Source organism: Dipodomys merriami, unplaced genomic scaffold (assembly GCF_024711535.1).
Source record: "Dipodomys merriami isolate MVZ:Mamm:240054 unplaced genomic scaffold, mDipMer1.0.p SCAF_7, whole genome shotgun sequence".
Classification (NCBI taxonomy): Eukaryota; Metazoa; Chordata; class Mammalia; order Rodentia; family Heteromyidae; genus Dipodomys; species Dipodomys merriami.
Genome location: NW_027206290.1, coordinates 37439788 through 37458866, shown reverse-complemented (window position 1 = coordinate 37458866; position 19079 = coordinate 37439788). Strand labels below are relative to the sequence as shown.

The 19079-nt window shown below is 36.2% G+C and overlaps 1 protein-coding gene across 2 annotated transcripts in view; it reads left to right on the top strand.

The window, feature by feature from the left end:
- The window catches only part of Hs2st1 (heparan sulfate 2-O-sulfotransferase 1), a 141241-nt gene that overhangs the window by 107528 nt on the left and 14634 nt on the right, over positions 1-19079 (top strand). For both annotated transcript variants that reach the window (XM_070006353.1, XM_070006351.1), the window contains exons 3-4: positions 9421-9506; positions 16353-16491. In XM_070006353.1, coding sequence (XP_069862454.1) covers positions 9421-9506; positions 16353-16491 — 225 coding nt within the window. The remainder of the gene's footprint in view (positions 1-9420; positions 9507-16352; positions 16492-19079) is intronic.

Genomic DNA, 19079 nt, shown 5'->3' with positions numbered 1-19079 from the left:
TGCTGACCCTAATCAATTGTCAGCCTCTTAGAGGAAAGGACCCATCAACTTTTGTATAATTTTATAGGCTTTATGGTATTTGATAAATTTTCTTTTTGTTGTTGTTGTTGTTGGTCGTGGGGCCTGAACTCTGGGACTGGGTTCTGTCTCTCAGCTCTTTAGCTCAAGTCTAGCGCTCTACCACTTGAGCCACAGCACCACTACCAGCTTTTTCTGCTTATGTGGTGCTGAGATATCGAACCCAGGGCCTTGTGCATGCCAGGCAAGCGCTCTACCACTGAGCCACCTTCCCAGCCCTGATAAATTTTCTTGCATGTAGTGAGTATATAGTTAAATACTTGTGATATTAAGAAATTAATGATTAACTTCCACCTTTGCAGAAACATAGATGTTCTGAAATATGAAATATTTTGGCAAGATGCCCTACAATGAAAACTTACCTGTATGGCTTCAAATTAGTATAAAGAACTATTATTGAATACTTGTACTCAATTTTGTGATTAGCGTCCTAAATCTCATGTCTTTAGTAGTTTATATGAATACTAACTTTAACCTCCTGGAGAATAAAGAGGGTGGCTTATATCTTTAACATAATCTTGTCTTTTAAATCATCAAGGAATTTTAGATAAACAGATGGATGCATAAACTGTATGAAGTAGTTTGGAAACAAATAGAAGAAATGATTTTAGGCATCTAGTTTACTTATCTCGGTAGTAGCAATAGCATACACGCCCCTCCCTGGAGTTCTAACCATAATTATAAATAAGTTTTCTTAAATGTCAGAAGGAATGGGAAATTGATCCCATAAAAGGGAAGTAGTTTAAAGTACTATTTAGGATTAAATGCCATATTTAAGTAGTCTTATTAGGAAGATATATGTGGTGTATATTTAGGTGGTTATTTATCAGCTTGAAAGCAGCTGACCTTGTTTTATTGTTACAAAATTGACTCTTTCTGACTGTTAAGCATAGCTATACTCCCTACACTGAAGCAAGAGAATAACATTGATATCTGAGGTTAAGGTTGGTTCTTGCTAGGAGCTATTTTTGAAGGCAAGTGGTATATGGCATATCATCTGCCATATAATTTTGGGCTTTCTGAAAGAACCACCATTAAATTTTTTTTGTAGAAACAAAAATATACATCTGTCAGCCAAACTAAATAATTCTGTAAATTAGAAAAAAATAGGTGAGCTTTTTGTTATTGTTCAGCTAAATGGGTCATAAAAAAAACTAGTCATTATTCAACAGTGTGTATCTCAAGGGCACACATTCTAAATACTGTTTGTACAATATGCAGTAGGTTTTAAATCTGCTAACATTACTCTTCACATATACTCAGAGTATATCTTAGTTTAAAAGGAATATATCTTAATGCTCACATAATAATTTGATTTCCTCAGCAATATTTTTAGAAGAATAAGATTAACCTGTTTGTTTAATTTTAGTTATTTTGTATCCAACCTTACAAAGCTTTCTAGCAGCTACAAGATGATGCCAACCATTTTTTTCATGAAATCTGTAGAAGCATACCACATATAACATTTATAGGCATCACATAGTACATTTTCCTTGTTGCATTTGGATGAGATAAAACTTCATTTTTTCTTTCAATGGCTGGTTAGTTTCATGTAGGAAAGAAGAGAAGCATAAATGCCACCTTTAAAACATTGGATATATATAATGAGCAACACTGAAAACATACTTGTATAGAGCAGAGTAAAGGAGTAGTCTTTATCATGAACTGACATACTCCCAAATGTCAGCCAGCAGTTCAAAACCTGGTCTTAATTAGGAATTTCTTACATAATAAATATTCTCCAATGTGTTCTCTGTGTACAATTCACTGGTCTCTTACACCACAGCAGTTTTTCAAAACAAGTCATATTTAATGTTTCCCTTTCTTCTTTAGGAAAGGGAAATTTCATCTATATGTAAACTTTTAAAAATTGTACCATACTTCACTGAAAATATTTTTCAAATATCCCCGAGACCCAGCTTATGTACTGTGCTTTTATTCTAACACTGTGTTTTTCTTGTGCCCTACACTATGCTCAGCTGATTACATAGGGATCAAATGATCAATTTTGCTTTTTTTTCTTGTCTTATACTTTCTGATTCATATCTGATTCACTTGACACTTAAGAGAGAAGAAACAAATCTACCGTTCTACTCTATTCAAATCCTGACATGTCAACTGTAGCAGTTCATCCTGCTCCACATTTGCTTTTAGCCCCAGCTTTTTGCTAGACATAATTTGTACAAACTATACTAGATTGTACAAAACTGCTTAGTTTTCTCAAATGTTTACAGGCAAGCCTGGTACCAGTGGCTCATTCCTATAATTGTAGCTACTCATAAGGCTGAGATCTAAAGATCACAGTTTGAAACCAGCCCAGGGAGGAAAGTCTGTAAGACTCCCATCTAAACTTAACCAGCAGAAAGCTGGAAGTAAAGCTGTGGCTCAAAGTGCTAACTTTGAAGAAAATAAGTGCAGGCCCTGTGTTCTAGCCCCAGGGGGCATGCGCACTGGCACACGCACATGCACATGCACACATGCACACACACACACACACACACACACACACACACACACACACACAGTTTAGAGGCAAAGTCCAAATATCTTTAATTGGCTATAAAAAAAACTATTCAGTATAATAATAACAATGCCATCTTTAAAAATACTTGTCAACTTTGCCGTCAAGGTTTTTCTTTGTTTATTGAATATATAACATATACAGAGATGGTATTGCATTCTTTGCAGAAATACAGAAGAATAAAGAGCTTATTTATATTAGAACCTAAAACACATGTAAGGAACTGCAAGGACAATTAAAAGAAAACATTCATTTATGGTACTCTCACTAAAATATTTAACAAAAATTGTTTCTAACCAGAATGTTTTTCTGCACCTAATCCTAAGGAAACAAAAAAATTCATATGGTAGAACATTCTCTAGAGCAATGATTGTTATTTCTGCTAAAGTATCAGTGTTAGAATAATCAAAAACAGGGAGAAGAGGAGGGCTCAGGTGGTAGAGTATATCAGCTACCTAGCAAATGTGAGGCCATAAATTTAAATTACCGCCAGAAAAAAAGTCATTCAGCTTTTCTAGTTGAAGATAGAGTTTGCTCCACCATCATGGAAGTACCTTTACCTTAGATAACATTTTGTTATTAAAATCACTATGCCAAATAGATATGACTAGTAACATCTTTTATAGCCTTTTAAATTTTCTATTAAAACATAACTAGGCTTTTCCTCCACATAGGATGACATAATATTATGTATATATTACATATTACTTTAGACAATACTTGAGATGAGTTGCTCTAAGGTCCTGGATGGAGTTAATAATTGAATTTTTTTTAAAGCTTCCACTTGGTGCCAAACTAATGCTATTGGTCCTTAAACAACAGTTTGAGTAGCAGTGATCTAGGGTATGAGTCTTAATGACAATATGCAAAAATGATCATTTTAGAGGCTGGGAAGGTGGCTCAGTGGTAGAGCACTTGCCTTGCATGCCTGAGGCCCTGGGTTCGATTCCTCAGCATCACATAAGCAAAAAGAAAAAAGCCGGAAGTGGCGCTGTGGCTCAAGTGGTAGAGCACTAGCCTTGAGCTGAAGAGCTGAGGGACAGCGCCCAGGCCCAGAGTTCAGGTCCACGACCAGACCAAAAAAAAAAAAATGAACAATTTAGTCTCAGGAAAATTTACTCATATCCCTACTTCCTTTACAAAATCCTTACCTAGGCTGACAGGCACTTTTGAATCCATCCCTCATCACACTTGCCTTTTAGTTCACTGAATATATCTCAAGGCTTCTGCACTTAGAATAATACTTCTCCTAGTTTCTCCCTTAGTTGTCTTCATGGTGTCTCTTCTGTTTCAGATTATGTGACATTATATAGTAAATACCTCTTCCAAAGTATTAGAGCCATAATACTTTCTCTCCTAGCATTAATCGGTTTATAAAAGTATCTTACATATTGTTTTGATTCTGATCTGCTTTTCCACAATAATACTCCAAGCTTATTAAGGGTAGGTACTTTGTCTTTCTTGTTCACCACTACAATTCATTGTGACTGAGACATAGCAGATACTCCATACATTTTTGTTAAATAAACCATGAACGAATGAACAAATGGTTCAACTTCTATTCTGATAAAAAAAAAAAAGTTTTTAGTGAGCATGACACCATGATACAATTACTGGCAGAATGAATTCTCCTCATCTCCTCCTCTCTGGTTTAGTCTCATAAAGTATTGATGGCTATCAAAGAAATGTTTACTTTAAGTAAATACACAAATAGGAGAGATATGTAATAACTACTCAATTGTAATTGTCACTCAATAGGTAGAAATTATAAAGTTGGAATTTGGCCAGGGTACTGAAGAAGATATTATTACGTTTTTAGGTACTAAAAACAAATTTGTTCATGATCACAGATCATCAGAATGCTGTTTAATTTATTAAGAATATAGGTCTAGAGCTGGGAAGGTAGCTCAGTGGTAGAGTGCTTGCCTTGCATGCATGAGGCCTTGGGTTCGATTCCTCAGCACCACATACACTGAAAAAAAAACAGCCAGAAGTGGCACTGTGGCTTAAGTGGTAGGGCGCTAGCCTTGAAGTGGAGAGCTGAGGGACAGCGCCCAGGCCCAGAATTCAGGCCCCAAAACCGGACCCCCTTCTCTCCCCAAAAAAATGTAGGCCTAAATATTAATATTAGTGAGATGGTACTTTCTTAGCTTTTCCTTACAGTAATGGTTCAGGTCTGATTCAACAAGCAAATAAGTCACAACACCACTACCTAGATTTTTTTTGTATGCTCCCTGGAGGTATATTCTGATTACTTGCTATCCTGCCTCCACTTGAGTCATAAACTCTGACAAAAATCAGTGTAGGATGTGCTCCAGGCTAGCTATACAAGCATTTTTTTTTCATGTACTCTGTCTAACTGTAACTTCTAAACCATCCTTCTTGGTAACATATTACAATTAGAGCATGAAAATTCTCTTTGAATAAAATCACTATGGTAGCTTTATTTCTTCTCTGTAAGCCAGTTTTCAGTCTCCTGAACTTCATTTGATACTGTTAGGTTTTTCTTCTTTTTTGCCTATCTCTTTCCCCTTCATTAATGACAAAGGAAGTCAGTAAGAATCCATAAAGTCAGAGGAAATTTGCTCACCTAATCTCCATTTCCTCTTCCTACTCCTCTACTTCCCAGAGCCTTGTAGTGAAGGTCTTGGCATAATGCCCTCATACAGAGGAATACAGGAAGAAAACAACCTGAAAGACAAAAGTAAGTGATGCAGTAGTACATGGAGGAGGGCCTAGGACTAGATTGTTGAAAGGGGAAAATGGAGGTGAAACAGTGGAGAGTGGGAAGTTTTTAGAGAATTAAAAGGATAAATAGCTGGGCACTGGTGGCTCATGCCTGTAATCCTAGCTACTCAGGAAGCTGAGATCTGAAGATGGTGGTTCAAACGAGCTTGGATAGGAAAGTTGGTGAGACTCTTATCTCCAGTTAACCACCAGAAAACCAGAAATGGCACTGTGCCTCAGAGTTGTTAGAGTGCTAGCCTTGAGCAAAAGAGCTCAGGGACACACCCAGACCAATGATCAACAATAACAACAATAACAAAAGAATAAATATTAGATAATCATGTATAATATTATTATATATAATACATTAATACTTGGTAGAACATACATTTTTGAAATGTTATTTTTCAAAAGAGGCTGCTTATCATTATTTGGAGAACAGCTTGTAAGAAAATGTGGAATTTCCCTGGTATGTAAATGGCACTTCCCAGATTAGTGTGAATCACCACTTTACTATATTGACACCATTTGTTTAGCACTTTCTTTCTTCACCATGAAGAAAGATAAACTTCAGCCAGCATCTTTTAATTTGTTGCAAATTGTAATTCAGTCACTTTATTAATGAGACCTTCACACTTTGTCTTAGTTACTTGTTGATGAGATGGAAGAACAAAATATATATGTATATGTCTTGAATATCAGTGTAGATTGGATCTTAACTATGCTCTACAGGCCAGTGTGCTGGAAGCTTTGTCTTCAGGGAGGTACTGTTGAGAACTGCAAGAAGCTTTAAGAAATTGACCTAATGTGTCCTTGATGAGCATTTGGAACTGGTCCCTTTTCTTTCCTTTTTACTCCTGTGTTCTCTGGTGACGAAGCCAATTGGTTTGCTGTGGCACACACTCCTGTTATCATGTGCTACCTCGACACAGGCCCCCAAATAATGGCACTGTTAATCAGTGATAGAGTTGAGAGAATTCAAAAGTAATAATTCACTTGAATTTGTCTCAGATGTTACGCATTGAGGAAATAAAGCTCAGTGTCTTACATATATACTTAACTTGCTCTCTTGGTTCTAATTAGTCTACTCAGCAACCTCTGACTAGGTCAAGGATCATTGTTGGAATGGTTGTCCATGTCCAGAAGGGGGCAGTGATCAGAGTGGATTGGAAGTTGAGGTCAGATCAGGGTAATGAGTAAATTCACAAAGAAAGAAACAAGAGAGTAAGGTCAAGAAAGTGGGAGATTTGGGAGGTGGATGGTTTATTTAAGGTATGTGCTTATTTTGGGGTTCTGTTTCTTTATCTATAAAATAAGCTGTATAGCTTAGCCTTGGTCCCTTTCATCAGATATTGTGGCAGTTTATGACATTATCCAAATTGAGGGGGGGGGAGTGAAATGTTGAATTTCAGTATGTCTTTAGTATAGGGGTAGCTTTGCTCAAGAGCATCTGTAGACCCCAGGCCTTTTTTGAAAAGATCACAGAAACAAGCTAGCCCCTGTGCCCATACCTGCTGAAGCCTGGCTCCTCAGTATGGTGTATGGACTCACAGCCATCCTCTGAGGCCTTGTTGGAATTAGGGTTTCAGGCTTTATGCTAGACAGCTGCATCACAATCTGCATTTGAAGGATCCTAGTTTATTTGAACATTCAAATTTGAGAAGGGCTCATTGCCTGTAATCCTGGCTACCCAGGTTGCTGAGATCTGAGGATTGCAGTTTGAAGCCAGCCTGTGCAGGAAAGTCTGTGAAAAAGCCAGAAGTAGAGCTATGGCTCAAGTGGCAGAGCACCAACCTTGAATGAAAAGCTAAGGGACAGTGTCTAGGCCCTGGGTTCAAGCCTCATTACCAGCACACAAATTAGGTAGATAGACAGACAAACCTAGACAGGCAGATAGATCAATCTGTAGCAGTCTAGGTATTAACATCTTTCTGAGTTCTTCACCTTACATTGAAGGGCAAACATTAGTGAAAAGCCATTCATCTTCAGGATGGTTTGGTTTTAATATTGACCATCCTTAGGAAGGTTGGGGGACAGTTTATACCTGACTCTCATTTTTGCCAGTTTTTTTTACCACAGTAGATTCTGCATGTGCACTGTGGTCTTCCCTAACATGTGGCTTACACAGAAACAGTTTCTCAAATATATATTTAGTTTTTCCTTATTTTTCCCTCATACCCTACCACATTCAATATCCACATTAAATCTCAGCTTTAGAAAACACCTGAATTGCTAACTATGTCTTAAAATGCCTTTAATCAGAGTCTCTCACCCCTTGTTCTCTTTGCTTTCTATTTCCCTCTTATTTTTGACTGAAATGCTGGAGTTTCTATAGAACCTAAGGCTTAGATAAAGCCATTGACCTTTAAGTAGCAGTTATGAGGACTTTTCATGTTCAACATGGAGATGGTTTTAAAGATGCAGATTTTGGATTACTTACTTTCTGTTTTGATTTGCCATTTCATAACTCCATTCTATCTGGTGCCTCATACAAAAAAAGTGATTAAGAAAGAACATGAGAATGTCCAATCACACATTTATATGCAGTCCTTACCATTTATCTTACTTTCTCTCATTTGCATATCATTGTATGCTTCCCATTAAAAGCAAATTCTCCAAGAACCTTCTTTTTCTTTTTTTCTCTTTTTTTTTTTTTTTTGCCCTTTCACATTCTCTCAAACAGCATCTGCTGTTTCCCTCCCTTACCCTAGCAATAGGTCTTTTCTAGAAAGCAGTCATTTTTACTTACTATTAACTAGATGACACTAATCCATTATGAAGTGCTCCAGAATAGCTCCACATGACTTAACTCTGTTCTAAAATGTAAATGAAAGATTGAAAAATAGTTAGACATATGTAATTGAGGAAACTATCACAGTTTACACCTGCTATCAGTATAATGTAGAGTGGTGGGTCTCACCATCCCCACTCCCTGTACTGGATCTAGTATCCAGAAGAGATTCCTCACCATCTGCTGTGTATCATGCAGAGATTTACTTACAGAAATCCTCTCTATTCCATATCCTTTGAGAAACTATGTGTTGTTGCTTGCTGACTGGCAGTATTTACATTTATCAACTTCTATATTAACCATTTCTTTGAAAATAATTGAGATAAGGATGGAGTTGTGGTCCAAAGTGGTAGAGCACTTGTCTAGCAAGCAGAAGGCCCTGGGTTCAAACCTCAATACTACAAAAGGGGAAAAAAAGAAAGCTATATCTTTCTGCTACTGACAATTTGTATGCATTCAATTTCAGCAAATTAGGAAGTATTTAGTTACTGCTTAATTTTTTATTTGGAACTATATCTAACTTTATTAGTTTTATTAGTAAGATTATGATATCTGCTCTTAACTCTACTGATAGCCCTCTTCTTTAATCATTTTGGTGGTAATACTGGTTTTATTGGTTGAATTGAATAATAATGAGTTTTTAACCATTTCTTTTTTTCTTGTTATCATTAAGGAGTTGTAAAAAGGAATTACAATTCCTTAAGTACAGTCCTTCTTGGACATTATCACCCTTGCCTTCACTTTGTCCCATTTTCTCTCTCCCATATGTATAGTTCATTTTTTCCATAATGTATATTGAATACCATGACTGCATTTGTGCATCCTTCTTCCTTCCATTCCTGTTACCCTCCTTTTTGCTCCACTAAGCAGACAAAAATACCACCAACAATACAACAAGAAATGAGTTTTTGACTACCTTGCTTCTGAGAAGAAAACCTTTCCTACTTAGAATGTTTCCTGTGCTGTGTGTGGGGGGGGGGGGCGGTAGGAGGTAAATATATACCACCCCTATTCTTCTTCCATCCATGTCACTGCACTTACTTGGCAGTGCTATAAATGGCTGCATTGTGCACTTTGATTTTCAAAGTTGTTATTTTTCTGAATGCAGTATTAGTAGTTCTTTCTGTGATGAATTAGTAGTTATGGGTTACAGTACACTTTCCTCTAAGCCAGACCTGTGTCTCCAGCTCAGTAACTGCCAAAGCAGCGTGACTGCTTTTAAGTTCCTAAATGGAAAGTACTTTGTGGTGAAATTTCTTTCTGTAAATTGAACTTAAATAATGAGAGTATTCTCTTCTTTTAGGTGCGCTTTGTAAAGAATATAACTTCGTGGAAAGAGATGAAACCAGGCTTTTATCATGGACATATTTCTTACTTGGATTTTGCAAAGTAAGTTATATACAAAATGACACAGTAAATATGTCTTAATATCACAGCAATCTCAAAAAGAAATAAGTTCATTAATTGTTTTGATTTAAAATAAAAACTGACTTGTGTTTGCCCCTTTTAGAGCAGTAATTTAAATATTCCTTCCAGTCTTTTACTGCCCTCTAGTGTTCATAAATTGACAGTTCTTGTTTTAATTAATAGAAATTCAAGTGAGGTTAAATTTACTGTATTTTTTAGTCATCATTATTATATGTATGTTTCATATACAACCAGAGGAACACTATTCCAGTGAGAACTCAAGTTTTAATGTAATTGATTTCATTATGATTTCCCACATCACACTGAGAGACAACTAAGAACTCTTACTTGATTATTTGAACATATTATATCTATTTCTCTGCTGAGACTTAGTAAAGGTTACACTGTGCCTTGGTCTGCTTTGGTTTAGCTTTAAAGTTATGAAGTATTAGGGAGAGTTTTTTTAAGATTAATAATTTTCTTTTGTATTTAAATTTGAATGTAAGTGCCATTAAGTCTTCTATCCCATTTTGTTGAAGTGTGGAATCAGAATATAACTATCATATTTTCCTCAAGGAAAGTTAAAGGTTATGTATACATGCAATATTCAGGCATTGTGTGACCCCTGTCTGCAGTCTGTGCCACATTAAATACTAGTCAGAAAATGACTAGTGCTAGCATGAGTCTAGTGAATCTATCTGAGCTTGCTTTATAGAACATGCAGTAAACCTCACACTCAAACAGTCTCCTCATGATATTCTGCAATAAATTTAGAAACACCAAAAAATGTTACTCTTAGACATGTGCACTCAATTTTTAAATTAGCAGTCATGATTTAGAGGAATATCTCTTCATATACTTGTCAGCTTTAAGAGGAACAATGTATAAAAACCTAAAAAGAAAGTGGTAATCTTGCTTTCAGTTTAACATCTTAAAGTTGAAAATATAAATAATAGAATGAAATACTAATTCAGACTAATAGTAAATCTTAATGTCTTTTGAAATTATATTATTAAGAACAAATCACAGATACTGTCTACATAAAATTATTTTTGGGGGGGGCGGGGGTCCAGTCGTGGGGCCTGAACTCTGGGCCTGGGTGCTGTCCCTCAGCTCTTCAGCTCAAGGCTAGCGCTCTACCATTTGAGCCACAGCACCACTTCCAGCTTTTTTTCTTTTTGCTTATGTGGTGCTGAGGAATCGAACCCAGGGCCTCAGGCATGCAAGGCAAGCGCTCTACCACTGAGCCACCTTCTCAGCCCCCTACATAAAATTATATGCTACATAAAATTTTATTTATTTATTTTTTGGTCAGCCGTGGGGCCTGATATCTGGGCCTGGGCACTGTCCCATAGCTCTTCAGCTCAAGGCTAGTGCTCTACCACTTGAGCTATAGCACCGCTTCTGGCTTTTTTCTGCTTATGTGGTGCTGAAGAATCAAACCCAGGGCCTCATGCATGCAAGGCAAGCACTCTACCACTGAGCCACCTTCCCAGCCCTATACTTCTATTTTTAATTCTTCTCATTGTACTCAAGATCTTTCCATAAAATGGTAGTTTTAAATTTAGATCTATATTTTTCTATAAATAATTCATACTGCAATATTGAAAACATTTTATAGGCAGCTTTAAAATAAACTAATTATTTTTTTCTTTACACAGGCATTGAACCAATTTCATAAGTGTAATTGATATGCATATTTCCCTCAGGGCTGCATTATCCTTGAATTGAATGTTTGTTACCCTTTCACCTAAATGATTTCTTTTTTTCTCCGCACACAGTTTGGCTTCTAACACTTTGGATTTCCATTATTAAAATTATATATTGAGTGCTTTTGCTTTTGGCAAAATTTTATACTTAGAACAAAGCTCTGATATTTGCAGAAGTACTTATACTTGAAAAGTATAAAGCTTTATGAAAAGAATCTTACTTATTAAACACTGACATGAATGTTTAAAGGTAAGAATATTTTCATAGTGGGGTTTATGTTATTAGAAATGAAAAAATTGTGAAATTTTTAATAGACTTACAAATTTTTTAAAAATGTATACAAAATCACTGTATACAATCAGGTAGATGTAACTAGTGTCTTTTTAATATGTTTAACATACCAAGTATCAGCAAGAAAGAGGAAAGAAACACCACTTTACTAATTTTTAAAATAGTATTTTTTTGAGGGGGAGCAGGTATTTGAGTGCGATTCAGGGCCTCATGCTTACTAGGCTGGCACTGCATTACCATATCTCTTACCCTGGCTTTTTGCTATTTATTTTGCATATGGGATCTAGTGAACTTTTCTGCCTGGGCTGACCTCAAACCTCTATTCTCCTTATCACCTCCTCTATAACTAGGATTACAAGTATGAATTACTGAGTTCATTCTCCCACAGAATGGCTTTTATAAGTGGTTAATTAACAATAATCTACCCATCCTAATTACATTAATATTCGATAAGGAGGACACTATGGCTAGCACTGATGATAAAGCCATGAGTAGCAGAAAAACAGTTCCTACCCTAATGGAGCTTCTACTGATAACTTGAGTGACAGTGTTATATATTTGCATCTTACTGTTTTCCTCAGGAAACTTTAATGCTGTTGGAGAGAAAAGATTTGCAGGTGAAACAGTAAAAGACTAAGCTAAGAGTTGAATTGCTCAATTGCAATAGCTTCTAGATATAGGAGGTTAAAAATGAAAACAGATGTCACTGTGTGACATAGTGATCAGGAGGAGAAGCCATAAGATTTCACATTGTAAGATTTCAGTCTTTCCAAAACTGTAGCCAGTGGTCTTTTAAAATAAGTTAGGAGGTGAAATTTCTCTGTGTAAATACTCCAATGCCTTCCTTCCTAAATCCCCATTAAGATAAATTCTTAAAATGGTCTACAGGCTCATCTGAGCCTACTGTACCTCTACACTCATCCTATTACTATTCTACACTCATCCTGTTACTATCCTGAGACTGCAGTCAAAGAGATGCTGCTATTCCTCGAACATCTGGTACTTGGAAGAAATCTTGCATCCTAGAACACTGTCTCCCAGACAGTGGCTCCTTCCTCATTACATATCATTGCTGATGCCTTCCTAAAAGTTGTTTTCTCTCTCTTACTATTCTGCTACATTCCATTCTGTTTCACTGCATTTTTCTTGTAATACATCTTTCTGTTTGCTTACCCCACATATTGAGACTATTAAGCATGCACCCCATGCCTGAACTCTTTCCTTTATTACACCAACTAAACTAAGATTGTCAATATTATTTATCTTTTAAAATTTTTTAATTTTACTTGATTTTTTTCCAGCCTCTATTTTCTTCATTTCTGTTCAAATTTGTTATTCCTTTCCTTCTAAATTTGGTTTGGTTTGTTCTTGCTTTTCAAGTTTACTAAATAACCATCAGGTTATTTTAAGGGTTTTTTTGGGGGTGGGTGGGTTTTGTGTGTGTGTGCCTGTGTGCCTGTGTGTGTGTGTGTGTGTGTGTGTGTGTGTGTGTGTGTTTTATGTAGGCACTTTGTTTATGTAGAGATGGCTATGAGAGTTGTGAACTTCTCTCTGGTAGTACTGCTTTTGCTATATTTAATAGGTTTTGATAGATGGGCTTTTTTATTTTCTTCTTGATTTTGTTTGAGATAATAGTGTTTAATTTACATACATTTGTGTAATTTGTCTTGTTGATTTCTAGTTTCATTTCATTGAAGTTAGAGAAGATACATGCTTTAACCATGATGTGTTAAATTGGTTAAGATTTGTTTTGTATCCAAATTAGTGACTATCCTGGACAGAGTTTCTAATAGAAAAGGTATCTATTCTGTAGCTGTTCAAATATTCTGTAAACATCTGCTAGCTCCATTTCTGCAATTAGATTTAACTCCACCAGTTATTTGTTGATTTGCATTGTCTTGGATGACCTCTATTGATAAAAGTAAGGTGTTGTATTTGAGTCTGTCAGTCCTTTCAGGTCTAGTAATGTTGGCTTTATATATTTAGGTGCTTCAAAATTGGTTGTGTATATATTTATATAATTGTCTCCTGTTGGATTTATTATTTTATCATTATATTGTGACATTCTCTGTCCCTTACCGTCTATTTTAACTTTTGTTTTCTATTTGCATGATTTATCTTTTGTGGGTATCCCTTAGTCTATGTGAGTTTCTTGTAGGCAGCATATCATTGAGTCTATTTTTATTATCTATTCACTCAGACCATATCTTTTAATTGGGATATTTAATCCATCTACATTTAATCCATCTACAGTTAGTGTTAGCACTGGTAAGTAAACACATAATCCTGCCATTTTGCTAATGACATTGATAAGTAAAAACATGCTTCTGTAATTTTGATTGTTTTGTTTCTTTCCTCCTCTCTTGTCATTCATCTGTCTGACTTTGAGGTTTCCTGTATTAATAAAGGTTTGGTTTTCTTCTCTTTATCTTTTGTGTATCTTCTGTACTAGTGAGTTTGTACTTTTACATGTTTTCACGATCAACATTATACTTTCATTTCTAATGCAGGGACTTCCATAAGCATTCTTATCTGATGGTGATGAATTCTTCTGGATGTTGTATTTTATTTTATTTTATTTATTTATCTTTTCTGTTGTTGCTGTTGGTTGTGGGGCTTGACTTCTGGGCCTGGGCACTGTCCCTGAGCTCTTCAGCTCAAGGTGAGCTCTTGACCACTTGAGCCACAGCACCACTTCCAGTTTTGGGTGGTTAAGTGGAGATAAGAGTCTCACAGACATTCTTGGCCGGACTGGATTTGAACCACAGTCCTCAGATCTCAGCCTCCTAAGTAGACAGGATTATAGGCATGAGCCACCAGCTCCCAGCTTGTTGTATGTTATTTATTTGTTCGTTTGTTTGTTTATTTTGGCAGTACTGGGGTGAACTCAGCTTCGTGTTCAGTAGGCAGATGCATTAACATCTGAGCCATTAGTAGCCCTTTTTGCTATATTTACTTTTCAGGTAGGGTTTCACCTTTTATGCCAGGCCACTCTAACCACCAGCTTTTCTGGTGGTAGGGCTAGCCATGAAATGTTAACCTCCTGGTTTCCATCTGAGCCATCTCACCTGGAATCTTTTATTTCTTAACAACTTTTCTGAGCATAATATTCTTGCTTGTTGGATCTTTTTCTGTATTTCTTTCAGGATTTAGAATATTTACTCCATTTTCTCCTAGCCTAGAAGTCTGCTATTATTTTAATGGAGGTTCCTTTTATGTGTCTTTATATTTTGGTCTTATTGTTTTTACAATTTCAGTGGGGTTTTTTCTTCCAATAATTTGACTATACTATGCCTGACTATACTATCTGTTAGTTAAATTTATTAGAAATCTTTTCTGTCTCTTCCTGAACTTGTTTAGAAAGTTTTCACTATTTATTTCACTAAAAAGGTTTTCTATGACTTTCCCCTTCTCTTCTGGAATACTCAAACTGCAAAAATGCAAAATGCTCACTTACTGTAGTCTTATGAATCTTAAAGACTTCCTAAATTCATATATTTGTTAGTTCTTCTGATTAGATTGTTTCAGAAGACTTTCATACAATTGCAGAAAGTCTTTGAGTGAGTATGTGTGTGTGTTTGGTTTAAACTCAGCCTTGTGCTTGCTAGGCAGGTGCTCTGCTCCTGACCTATACCTTTGGCTCATTTTCACACTGGTTGAAAAAAGGTTTTAGTTTTTCCGTATTCCTTCTATTTTTATACATGATATTTTGCAGAGATGATAGGCACACACCACTGTACTCATCCTCTTACTTTCAGATGGAGTCTCCAGAATTATCTTGCCCATTGTGGCTTGAATCTAAGTCCCCCAATCTCAGCCTCCTAAGTAGCTGGGATTATTAGGTAGGACTAAGAGCTACCATACCCAGCTCAAGTTCAGAAATTCTACCAGTTGATCTAGTTGGTGTTAAAACTCTCAACCAGATTTTTTATTTTTGTTGAGTTTTAAGCTCCAAATGTTTTATTTGGTTTTTATGATTTCTCTTGACTGAATTGCCCATTCATGTCATGAATTGTCTTCCTGATTTCATTATTTTTATTCATTATTTATTTTTAATTTTTCAGTTTTCCTTTATCAGTTTCTTTTCCCCCGGGATTTCAGGCTTCCTATGTCTGTGTCAATATTTATGAATCTGAAAGATCATTTTCTTCTACTGGTTGCATAGGATAGCTCTCATAGTTAAAAGCAAACCTGGTGTTATATCCTAGAATATCTATTTGATGGGAGGTATTGGCATTGGTTTTAGTATTCCTGCAATAGCTTCAATTGTAATCAGCATTGGTGGTGCCTGTGGATGGCTCACAGGTCTCAGCCGCAGAGGCTATAGGATTGCACTGCCAAATAGGATACAGCTGGCAATTCTGGGCATAGTTACCCATCTGCAAGTTGAGGATTCCTGTCAGTTTCCACAGATTGTATAGAGGGAAGGCCTCTCTGGCATGCCTGTGCAGACAAGGCAGAACTGGTGTGACAGCACAGGCATGTACTTGCCAGTGTTGGAGGGCCACTTGAAGACCAGGCCACAGAGTGGACCCAGATGGAATACCTGTCAATGTCCAAGGGCTGCAGAGGTCACTTCACAAGGCCTCTAGGAGTGTCCTGCTTAGGTGGGCTGTTGGTCAGCATCTCAGGGTCTCCCTTTATTATACTTTGAAGGACAAGTTGCTGAGAATCTGACTTCCAAATACTTGTGCAAGTAGGGCAGGTCCACTCAGGACAGGCTGTGTGGCTGCTTCCCAGGTTCATGAGTGGATATTCACCATAATTTTTAAAAATAATAATTTTTAAAATGTTGATTTCACCATTTTAGTTTTATTTTTATTTCAGATTCGGTGTGAAGAAGAAGCCAATTTACATTAATGTCATAAGGGATCCTATTGAGAGACTAGTTTCATACTATTACTTTCTGAGATTTGGTGATGACTATAGGCCAGGATTAAGGAGAAGAAAACAAGGAGACAAAAAGGTAATATTTCAGTTTTAAGATTCTCCTAGAGACAGTTGTTTAATAAAAGTTTTTATTAAACAATGTGCTTTAAATTTTTTCTGTTGATTGTAAATGTACTGCTTGCTTATTGTGGAAATTTTGAAAAGAGCCCCCAAATATATGGAAACAAAAACAACAAATATAGTTGATAGCTTGTAGGATCCAAAATTTTTGAATTTTTAAAATTTTTTCTTTTAGGACTGAATGTCTGTTTTGTTATAGCTCTGTTAACAAACAGAAACCATTGCAATTCCTCCGCATTAGTGTGATGTATTTTCATGTTATTTTGGTTCTCTTGGTCTTAATGTCAGTTTATATTTCTGTATAGTTTATGACTACTTTTTTTTAAAGTTTTATTTTATTGTAAAGATGCTGTACAGAGGGGTTACGGTTACATGAATAAGGTAACAATTACATTTCTTGTTGAACATTGTTACCCCTCCTTTGTTTTTTCCTACTATCCCTTCCCTCCCCCACTCCCCATCCCCAAAGTTGTAACATTCATTTCCAACATAGTGTCTTGTGAGCATCATTGTTGCAATGGGTCATCCTGTATCATTGTTTCAGTTTTTTTTAATTCCCTTCCCCTCTCCAAATTAGATAAATGTATACACAAGATGCAGGGTACCAAAATCAAATACAGTGACAACAGTGGATATACCATAGGGGGAAGAACATACAAAAGAAACAAAAAAAAAATCTCATAGTACATTAAAAACAACAACAACAAAGAAAAACCTCTTGAGTCCATATATTGGGGTTCATTTCACTTAGCATCATCTTGTATGGTCTCATGTACATAGCTTTTGAGCTTTTCTGCTCAACTGATAAGATTATCCTAGACATATACTAATTGTTGCAAATAAGGGAAACTATGGGACCTATATTTCTTTGGGTCTGGCTTACTTCACTTAACATTATTTTTTTTCCAGAACTTTCCATTTCTTAACAAATAGGGTGATATCATTCTTGATGAAAGCATAGAATTCCTATATACATACATATATATATATATATATATATATATATATATATATATATATATATATATATACATACCACATTTTCTTGGTCCAAGGAGAGAGTTATGGTTTGTATTAGGTTTGGATTTGGTAGGATACAAATGGTGAAGGCTATTGTCCTGCACTTCAGAGCTTCACTGGAATTGTTTTTCTAAGAACAACTCTGATTTTTTCTTTTGGAGTACCTTTGTGGGATCTTATTGATCACAAAGTCATGTAAAACAAGGAGAGACCATCTGGCATGATGGGACCATCAGGCTTTCCCTGCCTGACTCCCCCCCTCACCTACCCTGGTGCTTCACCACGTGCAACATGCGTGTGTTGTTCCTCATATTTTCAATGTTTTTCCCTTCATTCTGGAAAAATCTTTGTTGACCTTTAAGGTCAAGCTCCAAGTGGCCTTTTCCTTGAGGTCATTTGCCCCTAGGGAGTCACATCCCTTTCAAGATTCCCCAATGCTCCATTAAAATCTCTGCTATTAAGCATTTACTTTGCAGTACTTGGGCTATTGATATGTTGCTTCCAAAAGCATGGTGAACTTCCTCAAGCATGTGTTTCACTCACCTTAAAGTTCCTAGTATTCACCACAGTGTCTGTGTGTCTAGAAGAGCATAACAAATGGCTCGGCATTTGAGACGGAAAGTGTTATACAGTAGGGTGCTAGGTACTTACTAAATGATGATAACCAACATCCAACGGTTAAATTCTTTTCTGTTAGAGTTTTCATGTTTACCACATGAGATAATAGTGGATTTTGTTTTCCTTTTTTATGTTTTCAAAAAATTGCTGTATCCTTCCTTAAGCTCAAAACTTTAAGCAGAAAGTACTGGTCCAAATATAAATAACTGTCCAAATATCTCTATATCTCTGTCTCTGTCCATCTATCTCTTATTAACTTTGTTTCCTAAAATGGTTTTCATTATGGAGATTGTGTAAGATTTTATATATACATACAAACATATATATCCCTTTTTTAGCTCTATCACTTATACTGTTATTCAGTATCCTTTGCTCAAAGGAACAATTGTGTTGTTTAGGAAGAGATGTCATATAGGTTCCTCCATCCATCTTCCTGTGTAGTTTGGGGATTAAACACTAAAATACTTGATAATTAATCAAATACACAATTATTTTTGTGTACCAAATGAATGTTTTAAGTTATTATGGGTGTTTTTTTTCTGTTAGCTCACACAATTCAGTGAAGTAGTTGTTGATACTGACCTCATTTTACAAGTAAGGAAACTGAGATTCAGAAAAGTGAACAGCCTAATGACATACAACTAGTAAATGTCGGAGCTGGAATTTAATCCTAACCTCTGCCATTCCAGTCTTTAGTCTTAGCCCCTCATGTTTCACACAACTGAGTGCTAGTGGCTCACTCCTGAGTGGCTTCCTCAGGAACTGGGACTTGGAAGATTATGGTTCACAGCTAGCCCTGGCAGAAAAGTCTGTGAGACTCCATCTCCAATTAGCCAGCAAAAATCCAATTAATTACCAGCACCCATCAAGAGTGACATCATTTTATATTTTTGTAAAACCTTTTAG